Source organism: Coffea arabica, chromosome 5c (genome assembly GCF_036785885.1).
Source record: "Coffea arabica cultivar ET-39 chromosome 5c, Coffea Arabica ET-39 HiFi, whole genome shotgun sequence".
Lineage (NCBI taxonomy): Eukaryota > Viridiplantae > Streptophyta > Magnoliopsida > Gentianales > Rubiaceae > Coffea > Coffea arabica.
Window position 1 is genome coordinate 3048124 of NC_092319.1, and position 12426 is coordinate 3060549.

General features: G+C 34.1%; 1 protein-coding gene across 1 annotated transcript; it reads right to left on the reverse strand.

The window, feature by feature from the left end:
* Nucleotides 1–2899: 2899 nt before the first annotated feature.
* LOC113689044 (uncharacterized) lies at nt 2900–4262 on the reverse strand. Its single transcript, XM_027206880.1, has 4 exons — nt 3936–4262; nt 3618–3852; nt 3011–3533; nt 2900–2951 (listed from the first exon to the last, which is right to left on the reverse strand). Exons 1-4 carry the CDS (start codon nt 4260–4262, stop codon nt 2900–2902), a joined length of 1137 nt encoding a protein of 378 aa, XP_027062681.1.
* Between the last annotated feature and the right edge of the window lie 8164 nt (nt 4263–12426).

Here is a 12426-nt window from a genome sequence, read left to right on the forward strand (position 1 = left end):
AAACCAACTTTTACACTCTCTTTTCAATATAATCCTTCTTTTTAATCATACATTCAAATTTAAAATTTGAATTTGAGAGGGTAAAATTGGAAAGAGAAGTACAAACATCACAATTAAATCACTATTCTTAAAAAGTTGAATTCCCCAAACATAACCAAATGAATGGGACGGAGGGAGTAATACCGACATCTACGGACTGGATTGAAAATATAATGCTGTTTTTATTTTATGTGTCACAAAATGATTGTCACTTGCTAATATTGACAAACCATTTTTATTCAATTTTCGTCTTTCAACCAACCATTAAGGTGAAAGAGGAAAGTGTAGATTAAAGCTACAATTATTGGTTTACAAAGTTGAAAAGTAAGTGGAAAAATGACAAAGCACATAGGCCCACCATTGGCTCCTTTTCAAGTATTCCTAAAAAACTTTTGAATTGTCATCACTAAATGAACAGGGCAAAGTTGGGATATTTTTCAGATTTCCTTCTTCAATGATTTTTTTTCTTTTTAGCTGATAAGACGTTGACGTTGACAAATTGCTATTACTACTGATCGGGATGCGACACGACAAATAAATTGGGAAGGAGGTAATAATAATTAGTACGTACCCAAATGCAAACACTTGTGAGTAGACACGAAAATTACTATTTTAGTGTGTTTCAAATATTCGGCGAATTTCTAGAAATAATGCTAAATTTAGAAAATATCCCATTTATGGTATTTCATGAGATTGTTTTCTTTACTTAGAGTCATCTTTGACAATAAAATAGTATTTTTATTTTGAATTATTTTTTGGTGTCAGAATGACTAAAAGTTTTAATTTTTTTATACATCTTTGCGGGTGACTGTGAAAATGACCATTAGCCGCATCCAAAAAGTGGATGCGGCGACGCAAGATGTCAGAAATCTTAACCGTCAAGTTTTCTTATTATTTATTTGGGAGCAAATTATCCCAGTGGCCACTAAACTTTTGCCATCGTCGAGTTTTGGTCACTCAACTATTAAAAGGCTGGTTTTGACCATCAAACTGTATAAAAGGTAGACTCGAACCCATTCTGTTAGATTTAGTCGTTAACTTCGCAGAGGTGTCCGTTTGCGCGATTTCCAATACAAAAGGTAGGGTCAATTTAGAAAGTCGAAAATAGATCTTCTTGTTCTTCTTGTATAAAGCTAATAAAGATTACTTACCCGAGAGAAACTACAAGAGAAGGAAATGGAAGAAGCCCAACTTGGATTAGAGGAAGCAGGACCAAGATCAACGCCACCAAGAGCCGGGCCAGCAAGATCCATGCCACCTACATCGTTGACACCCATTTTGCCTACTTGTGTTTGTGGGATGAAGACAGTAATGATAACTTCATGGACTGTACAAAATCCGGGAAGAAGATTTGCCAAATGCGCATTGGGGGAGGTTTGTAACATTTTTTTAGATACTTAATTTATTATTGTGTAAGAAATATAATGAATTTGTTTTTTTTTTAAGGATGGCTGTGGCTATTGGGGTTGGATAGATGATGAAATGTGCGCTCGATCTACAATGATTATACCGGGTCTACTCAGAAAGATCAATGGAATGGAGGAAAAAATGGTTGAATTTGAAAAAGCTGCAAGAAAGTAGGAAGCAAAAGCTGTGAAATTGGAGGGTAAAATGAAGCCACTTCAAATTAAAATTGCCAAGTACAAATCAGCCAATAAGCGACTCATTCGATGCGCAGTGTTGCCTTGGCTAATAGTTGTCTTAGCAATGTTAGTTATGAGAATAGGTAATTCTGGTGGCATGCTACAAATTTGTGGCATCGTTGAAAATCCTTGAAGAATAGCTACTCTGTTGTAATGGTAGCATATTGAAAGGGAAAGGGCAAATGGCTTTATAAAGCCCCTTTTGTACTCCTCTGTATAAACATTTTGATGTATAAAAGTTGTATTGTTCACATGAATAAATAGTTATTATTTGGTGTCAAAAAAGGTTTGAAACAACACATTTCAGTTCTATTAATTTCATCAATAAATGACAAAGACATAAGAACTAAACAAAAGTGCTGCATTAACATAGAACAATCTGTGTAGATTGGACAAAATAAATTGTTTGTACATATGGACCATGTTCGTAATAGGTCAGTATATCAAATCCAAAACAAACTTCATACAAAAAGACAAAATGTAGTTGAATTATGTCCCAATCTAGCTATAGCTTTCTTCCTCTTCAATTTGATCCTCTTTTGACTCTTGGTTGTCCTCTGGTAGTTGTTGCTGAAGTTCCTCCTCTTCTAATACCAGTTCTACTCCATTTTCCTCTCCAATTTCCAACAGTGAAAGGAGGTTCTTTACCTAAATATGCATAATTGACATTGATCCGCCCCTTTTCTGAATCTGTTAACTTTCGTTTTCCTGCTTTCCTTTGTTGATGAGCCCCTTGGCTCTGAGACTGTTGTTGGTTTTGTACAACTTCTTCCTGCTGTCGATGCTGTGCATGTTCACTTTCCTCAACAGCAGATTGTGATTGCTGTTCTTGTTGGTTCTGCTGATACTCTTGATCCTGCTGCTGCTGTTGATTCTGTTGCTATTGCTGATCCTGCTGCTGTTGCTGCTGCTGATGTTGATTTTGTTGCTGCTGCTGCTGATTTTGCTGCTGCTGATATTGATCCTGCTGCTGGTGTTGCTGGTGCTGTTGTTGGGTCTGCTGCTGCCTCTGGTGCTGCTGTTGGGCCTGATGATGCTGCATCTGATGCTGGTGTTGGGTCTGATGTTGCCTCTGGTGCTAGTGTTGGGTCTGATGTTGCCTCTGGTGCTGGTGTTGGGTCTGTTCATGCTGACTCTGGTGCTGGTGTTGGTTCTGCTGTTGCTGCTGCATATTCTTAGAACCACGCTGCTGCTGTTGGTTCTGCTCCTGCTCCTCGCTATCCTGATTCTGCTGTTGTTGATTGTCTTGTTGCTGCACCTTGCAACCAGCTGCATTATGGCCGGCAACACCACATTTTCTGCAATGGTTGACTATTCTTCTCCGCAACCTGTTTCCAGTCTTTTGAGTTTCAGTAGGATCTCTTCTCCTGGCCTTCTTAGGTCTGCCAGGTTGCACTATCCTTTCTGGTGGATCAAGATCTACCCCATCAGCTTCAGGCCACATTACTTGTCCATTGATAGGATACAAAACATTTTTGTAAATTTTTTGAAACAGATCTCTGTTGTAGCAGTCATACACCTCTTTATAGGGGTCGCCATTATTTCTGTGAATTGCTGCAATAGCATGACAGCAAGGAATACTTGATAGATCCCACAGTTTGCATGTGCAGGATTTTTTCTTTAAATAAACAGCAAACTGGGCCCCCCTTGGTCCCCTAACCTGGTATCCATCCACAGCATTCCAAATGGTCCTCCATTGTCTTGATTCTATCACCCTATCATCAATTATTTTTTTAATTAGTGGGCCAATGGACAATTCAAATTTCTCCATTGCAGTTGTCCTTCTCTGTATCCTCTCCATCAGAAATATCCTAATGGACTCTAACATTGTGATAATTGACTGCTGCCTAGCTTCAAGTATATGACCATTAAAACTTTCACACAAATTATTAACCAACATATCGCATCGAGTATGTTCTTAAAAAAAAGTCTTACACCAATGACTGGGATGTGGTGCTTTCTTCACCCATTCATATGCTTCCTTGTCAAATTTTTCCAGATCTGCTGCTGCTTTCTTGAATAGTCCCTCAGTAGTACTTGCTGCAATGTTCCACAGTTTTGTCTTCAGGGCAAGTCCACGATGTTTCTTCTTGAAGTTGTTATATAGGTACTGCACACAGTATCTGTGCTCACTGTTTGGTAGTACCTCAGATAATGCTCGGTCAAGACCCTATAAATTATTACAAACAAAAGGCATTAGTAAATTGAAACAGATCCGTGTACAGTGCATATACAAAGGGAAGGAGTTAATACCTTCTGCTGGTCAGAAACAAAGGTGTAGCTGTACCCATTTTCAATCTGCAAGTCATTCTTCAGCAGCTCAAAAAACCATTTCCACTGTTCAGTTGCTTCCCTCTCAACCACTGCCCAAGCAATGGGCCACCATCCATTGTTGGGATCTACTCCAATAGCAGTCAACAGATGTCCCCGATATTCAGCCTTTATGTGGCATCCATCAACCCCAATAATGGGCCTACAACCGTCAAGAAAGCCTTGTTTTAATGGTCCCAAACAGCAATAAAGTCTCATGAATTTTGGGTTGCATCCAGGTTGTCTGAAGGGAGTAAACATAACTTCCATTGTGGTATTTGGGTGTGTCCTCTTAATTTCTGCACAATATCTCCATATGTCCTTATATTGCTACTCTGCATTCCCTTGAATCTCCTTTTTAGCAATTGTCCTTGCATTGTATGCCACCCATTTTGAAATTTTCGCTTTGAAGTCCTCATCAACTATTTGTTTTAATAATCTTGGAGGCATTTCAACATTACATCTAAATCTCTCCATGTACTTGTTTGCAAGCCACTTAGCAGAAATATTCTTGTTCTTCCATACATGACTGCAGTTTGTGTGCTCATTATTCATGCTCTTGACAACCAAATCAGCTATTCCAAGTTCCCTCTCAACTGAAGCATAAACAAACCATTGGCAAGGAGGTTTGCATTTTGCTCTAAACCTTTTTTTTCATTTGTGTATGGCTTTACTGGTTTTCCTTTCATGATGGAATATGTTCTAACAGCTAATCTTAGCTGTTCAGCTGACTCAAACTTCATTCCTATGTGAAACTCAAAATTAGGGTCTTTTAGATCTCTCTCCGGATTGAAATCAACATACCTATTCCTCCAGTCATCATCATTCTCTTCATCTGAGGAGCCAGCATCACTATGCAACTCAGTCACCACTGTGTCTTTATTTAATGCATGGACATCATCTAAATGAGGAGCTGCCTCTTCTCCTGATGCTCTATTGTTGTTTCTTCTCCTTCTAACTTGCTTCTTCCTCCGCGACTGTTGGTTTCCAGTTCCCACATCCGTGGATTGTTCTTCATTTGTCTCAGGCTGCTGCTGATGTTCAAATTCAGTTTCAAGTCCTGATTGTTGTGACCATGGATCCATCCCAGCTGTTTGTTGTTGTCTGCCTAGCTCATCTACAACTGATTCTTGCTGTTGTGCAGCATTATTACAATCATCATTAGAATTGGGATGTTGTGAAGATCTAGGTTGCTCTGTATTTGAAGAATCCACACCAGATTTTAGCCCCTCAACAATCAATTCTTCTAACATTTCTTCATCCCTACAGAAATCCCTATCAGCACTAAAGCGATCACAGTCTCCATCCGAATCAGTATCAGTCTCCACTTGGCCATCTATATTTCCTCTATCATTTGCATCCCCATCATCCCCATTATTCAAGGCATTCTCTTTAGAAGAGTTCCCAACATCTATCTTGCCAATTGATCTTGTAAATGGCACTAGTTCAAATCCAGGTTCCCTAATAACATTTCCATTTTCGTCAAGTTCCTCGATGGTGACTGCGGCTTTTTTACTCAACTGTAGATCAGAAGGAAGGGACTTTGTGGCCATCATCTTGATTTCATTCTTTGACTGGTGGTCACAGTACACCTCCATGATTTTATGCTTATAAGCCTAATTGCAAAAACTGATAATGGCTTTATCAGTAGATAATTCCTTCAACCCATTTCGAAAATCTTTTCCAGGCTCAACATAGTAATACACCATACATCCATAATGCCCTAATTTATCCACCATGTAGTTTATTTCATGCACAGACATTGTTTCCGCATCACATAAATCAACATAATCTACATGCCCATCAATGTATCTGTAATTTTGCCAATTGAATTTACCCCCATGATACATTCGTATGGTGAACAGAGAAGAACCTGGCACTGCATGACATGCGATTAGTTAAAAAAATTAAAATTTTAGTCAAAACTAGTAAACCCAAATTCAATGAATGAATTATTTATTAACCCTTTTTTCCAGCATTAAGAATACTTTAATCAGTGTACTTTGAAATCTCTATGCTTTATTGCAAAAAGCCAAAACAACGATAAAATGTAGCCCATACATACATGAAACACACAATCTATTCTGGGATGTGGATAACTAAACAAACTTAGGGATTTTAAAACTTTACCGTATGCATCAGATGGATCAAAATGCTGGCCCCTTGGTCTAATCACCCACTTGGGCCACTCCATCGTTCCACGAAATGAAGATCTTGTTTGTCAACCCGTTCTGCTGTCGCTCAATCCCCCAAAATTCTTCGTTGTTGCGTTTTTCTTTAATTGTCAATTGTTTGATGTTTGGGTTTAGGCAAGGAAGAAGAAGAACAGATGCATGGGAGAGGAAGAAGAGGTGCAAGTGATATTTTCGACTTCCTAAATTGACCCTACCTTTTGTATTGGAAATCGCGCGGACAGACACCTCTGCAAAGTTAACGACTAAATTTAACAGAATGGACTCGAGTCTACCTTTAATACAGTTTGATGGTCAAAACCAGCCTTTTAATAGTTGAGTGACCAAAACTCGACGATGGCAAAAGTTTAGTGGCCACTGGGATAATTTGCTCTTTATTTGGTTCATGGATATGTGATCGGTATTTGCCAAATTTGTCAAACACATGCCCAACTTTCTATAGGGAAATTTAGGAATAATTTTAGAAGCTTCCCCTAAAGTTTCTAATAATTTTACTATCCTTTCCTAAAATTTTAAAAATATTATTAACCTCTTTTAAAACTAATTTTCTTGTGACAAATTACTAGGACCGTCAATGACGCCGAACCAACTAGAGCTCAACCTATTTGGCCCCAAAAAAGATCCATGAGTCTAAAGTATAATTGAATCGGGCAAAGTTTTGATCTAAATATTAGATCCGGACAAAATGTAAGTCAAATTTGAGTCATTCTAGGTTCATGCCTGATTAAAACTACACCCATGTATGAGTATAATTATATATGTAAAATATATATGATAATATATATAATTTATAATTATTTATACTACATATACTACATATAAATGCAGAGGAGGGTGTTTGGGGTAAACAAAAATCTGTCACTTTATATACTTCATGAACTACCCTTGATGATGAAGAAACTTTTGGTATAAACAAAAATTTATCTTTCTTTGATAGCTACCCACTACCAATATGATTTTTACCAAATAATATGTATTTTTTCATATTCTATTTTTCAACTTATTTAGTAACTCTTAATTTTAATTAGCAACTACCAATTATGGTTCTGAATAACTATTAAATAACTACTTTTTATAACTTTTATTATTTTAAAATTTTCACATATGTATTTTCAAAATATAAAATCAATTTTCTTAAAAATTATTTTAATAAATATACTCAATATATTTTACAAATACTTTTTCTATTAGTTGCACACACATTAGTATGTGTCTTAAATACTAGTACATATTGCGACATAAAATGTTAATAATTTATATGTAAATTTGCATTAATTCATAATTATAAAGTATATATTATATATAATTATGTATTTAATTATAAGTTTGGGCCAAACCCGATTTGATTCTGAAACTCATATAATAGTGTGAGTTGAGATTAAACCTTTTTAATATAAACAAGAATCCCAAAAGCTTGAAACCTGAAAATTCATATAATTTGTGAACTAAGTTTGGGCTTGCTAAAGTCCGATTGACACCACTACAAATTATCCCAATTCGTAAAAAAATTAATAACAAAAAAATGTGCATTCATTTTTTTTGTTATTATTGGTTTGAAATTAATACTAATAAAAAGCTATTATTCGTTTGAAAAGCTATTCTTTTTTTTTTTATTATTCTTCTGTCCTGGAACTTGGATATTTGAGTATAGTAACATGTGTATACTGGGGGAAGACCCTTCTGCTATTTGTGGCAGCTGTTTCGGAAGATGTATCCCGATGATAATTCTTCCCGAAGAAAATGGCATAGTGGAATGAGGCCGTAGAGAATTGTGCATCGCCACATCCGCTTTTGGATGGGCAAATGGTAATTTTCACAAAGATGCATATAAAAGAATAAAATATCTTTAGTCATTCTGACACCAGAAAAAAAAATTTTCAAAACAAAAATACTATTTCGCCCAAATGCGGCGATTCTAAGTGCAGAAAACAATCTCATCGAACACTTTAAATGAGATATTTTCTAAATTTAGGATTATTTGTAGAAATTTGTCCAAATATCCATACAAATTAAACTTGACTCTAACTCTATGTCCTAAGCTCTAACAATATTTGAACTCTTAAAAGTTTTTGGTCCAAGGCTGCACTGCCATGCTTGCGTCCAAGGCTGCACTGCCATGCTTGCATCAACAAAATATATGTTTGGAAGCTCCAAAGTACCGTTTTGTAAATTGAGTTCATTGCATTTATCTCCCTAGAGGTTTATCTAAATCACAGCAATAAATCCATAGTTTTTTTTAAGGGTAAATAACCTTTTATCTCTCTATGATTTGGTGCTTTACCACATGACTCTCTTATAGTTTAAAAATCTATATATACCACATGACCTCCATATAGTTGAAAAACCTATATATAATCCTTTCGTGATTTGGGTTAAAGTGATACCATTAGTTTTTCCATTAAAACTAATGGTCAATAGTAAAAAGTCAAAATCAAACTAATAAATTGACAAATTCACTCTTTCACTACTTTTTTCGTTTTCTTTCTTTTTTTTTTTGTGGAAGCGAAGAGATGATTTGGAAACATATACTTTGGCCTATAAAACCTTAATTTTCTCCAATTACAAAAGAGATGAGAGGGAAATAAAAATAAATGAATAAGAAACAAAAAAGATGGAAGGGAAATATAAAACAAATAAATAAGAAAGAAAAAATACCAAATCTTTTTTATTACAAATATCATTATAGATTTTTAAACCAAATCTTTAATGGTATTTTCTAGTTCTTATTTATCTATTTTGTATTTCAATTTCTTCCTTTTTATGTTTGGAGGGGAATAAAAAGAAGTAATGAAAGGGTAAATTTGTTAAGTTATTAGTTTGATTTTGACTTTTACTATTAACCATTTGTTTTAATGGAAAAACAAACAATTACATATTAACTCAAATCATGAGAGGGTTATATATAGGTTTTTAAATCATATGGGGGTTATGTGGTAAAGTACAAAGGATAAAAGTTAATTTATCCTTTTTCCAAATCAGCCCAACATTTTAAATAGCCAAACATTTGCCACTGCTCAATTGCATCATTTGCAACAGAAGTTTTTGAAATTATCAAAATACTGATTTTCTATCATCCTTCTTCCAGCCATTCTTTCATCTTTCTATAGATTAAAGTTAGTGTAACCAAAACTCTAGTCATATGACATCACTAATAATAGTATATTTCATTGAGTGTAGTTTCTTGAACCTCCACTATTATATTTTTTACATTCCAAACTCTTTTCTATTTCAACGTGCAAATAATCAAACTTCGTTTTCCAAAAAACAAAAGTAACTATCAATACTGAATTCAAATATAAACATAAAATTTTAGGATTTTTATACAAAGACACACATATGAAAGTTAGAAGTAAATATCAAACAAAGACACTTTTCTTGGTTTAAGGATAGGAATTTAATGTCATGTTTTCTTAAATTTATTATTACATTTTTAAAAATTTAATGCTTTGTTATGGATAAAAATCCGTAAAGTTTAGCTCAATTTTATTGTTCCTTACGAAATTAGATATTTAAATAAAATAGATAATTTGTTGTATGGAAACAATGAATTGGACCAGTGTGGTAGCGACTGAAATAAGCCATATGCAGTTGAAAAAGAAATTGTTTATTTTCTTTTAATCCATATTTATTTTTTTGGATATATTAAGGAGTTTTTTAAGAGTGGCTATTCAAAGGGTTAAAACACATTTTGGTCAAATCTTAGACTCCTTTTTATTTAGACAAACATCAAGGGAGATAAATGCAGTTTCGCAGAGGGTAGTTTTGTCATTTCACTACTTCTAATTGGGTTTAGACACTGACTCATAAGGGATAATTCGAATTTAGTGAAACCGCAGAGTTTACTCAATAATACGGCCAAACCTTAGCGGAAGTACATGCATTAACCCTTTTTTATTTAAAAAAAAAAGAGATAGAGAGAATTTTTATTAATCAGATTGCTGAAAATCGTTCAACATTGGTTTCTTGACAAAAGCAAGATGGCGGTATATTCTATAAGGAATCCACGAAAGCTGAAGAATTTAGCTATAGAATTCAACAAAGCTACAGGATTTTGGCATAACAAGTCAATTCAGGAGCTATTGTTTTTGCCTCCATTGTATCCGATTTACATCCACATCTGTAATTCTATATAGTATCAGACAAAACCTTAGGAATATCTTCTACTACTGGCCCCATTGTAGAAAAATCATCATCTTCACTATTCAGCAATTAAATAACCGATAAAGAGTCTCCTTCAAGTGTAATATTCGGAGTGAACAGATTTTATTGCTGAATTAATTGCCTCCTTTGTAGCAATGGCTTCTTTCCTTCTTCGATTCAACTGTCCCTTGGGATATCGTAGAGTTTAATGCACCCTCAAAATCAACATTAAATTGATCCATCGTACACTACCCCGCAAGAGGAACCTAGAGGTTCCACATTGGCTTCTTTCAAAGCTACTAGGGAATTAATCACAAAGCGAACCATTGATAAAGGTTCTCCATGCTTGCCATCAAACAAAACCAAGTTCTGATTGTTCCAAATCTCATCACAAAGAGTAGCAAACAGCTCCGAATCCTCACTTGAAAAGAACTCACAAAATTTCTGTAATCCAAAGATGAACACCAACTGAATAGGTATTTTCATCAATATGACACCTTAAGTTTCAAACAAATAGTGATATTAAAGGTTTTAGGATTTAAAAAGCAAGGAAATAGAAGGATAAAATGAGATGTGAATTATATAGACAAGTTACCTGTCAAACTAGGAATTGTAATTTTAAAAAAAAAACTACTTGAAAAAGCTAATTATTTATTTTTCTTATTCTTTTTCATTTAAAATGTGGGGTTTGTATGAAATTTTTGTGGCTCAAGTACTATTACCACATTTGAATTGTATTCAATTGATAATAGTAAACAAAATTAATATTCAAATGTAAAGGACTAAAGTGATAAAGTCACGAGTTAAAGGTCTAAATAGATATTTTGATAAAAGTTTGAGGACTTCTAATATACTGTAACTTATCTGAATGTATATCACTGGGATTAGAGTTCTGTTTGCATGTCAACAAAACATTTTTTCAAAATGAAAATTATGTGAGGCCTCTACAGTAGAAAATCAAGCAATTAAGAATACTTACGTTACTACTTTGTATCATCTATTTTTCGCCCCTTGAATAAAGTTCTTTGCATTCTTCTTGTTATTGAAGAAGATGAAACTAGTTATCTAAATCGAAAAATAAATTTTGGCTTCAAATTTAAGGTACCAGTTAAACATAGCATAGATTTTGTCAAAGAGTAACATTATACAATATCGTTAAATTCAAACTGGATAAAACTCGGTTAAACTACTAGGATAGGGGTCAACTGATCGGATCAGTCAGATGGTTCTGAAAAAATCCACTGAAGTGAGTATGATATTTTAATTATTTTATATTTTTATAAGTTTCAAAAATATTAAAATTAAGTTCTTAGTTATATTCGGCCAACCATAAAAATGTTACAAAAAATTTAGGCTTGCAATCAAATATACACCTAAAAATTATATATAAAAATATGAATTCGTGTCTAAATTATGTACTTAAAAACTAAATTAAAACAAATCATTCCCAATTCGAGATCTTTTTGCTAGGAATATGACTTTATAATGCAAGTTAGAATCACTAATGATAAATTGATAAGATGATATGGATGAAAACCTCTTGATTTAGAGATCATTGAGGGAAGCTAGTGATTTTGATGTTTACATTAAATGAGTGACATTTTCTTATTTCTATTAATAAATGAAAGTTTTATACTTTAGCTAACTCAAATTATGTTTCGGGAGAACAAGAAAGAAAAGTTTGAGAATCGGGTCACTAATTTGGCTTATTTTTAATGATTTTGATTGATTTTTTATCAAAGTAATTTTATGCTACAAACTACTTTCGAAAGAAGGTCGGTTCATATTCAGACAACATTGACATTATATGGATAAAGCATTTGTGAACAAACTTATACCAAGACTAGTTGTTAGTTCAAGAGAGTTGGGACAGATAAATTTGTGCAAAAATTAATTATCAAAGGGTAATTACCATTTCAACTTTTATAAAAAATGTCCATGTTTAAGGAACAATTGAAGGCACGTCAGTCATCCAATTAGTCTAAAGCTAATAATTATAGAACAAACTACATTGGCATCATATTCTTGACGGGAAAGAACCTCAAGGGCTATCTAAGCTGGGGTTTTGATCGTAGAGCTGAGTCTTAAGTGCAACATCAAAG

What these genes read in the sequence shown, in the direction of transcription:
- LOC113689044 (XM_027206880.1), bottom strand. Translation starts at nt 4,262, where the DNA reads ATGGAAGTTATGTTTACTCCCTTCAGACAACCTGGATGCAACCCAAAA. An exon ending in TTGTTTCTGACCAGCAGAAG is followed by an intron (nt 3,853 to 3,935) that starts GTATTAACTCCT and finishes AATAATTTATAG; the next exon opens with GGTCTTGACCGAGCATTATC. An exon ending in ACCACATCCCAGTCATTGGT is followed by an intron (nt 3,534 to 3,617) that starts GTAAGACTTTTT and finishes ATATACTTGAAG; the next exon opens with CTAGGCAGCAGTCAATTATC.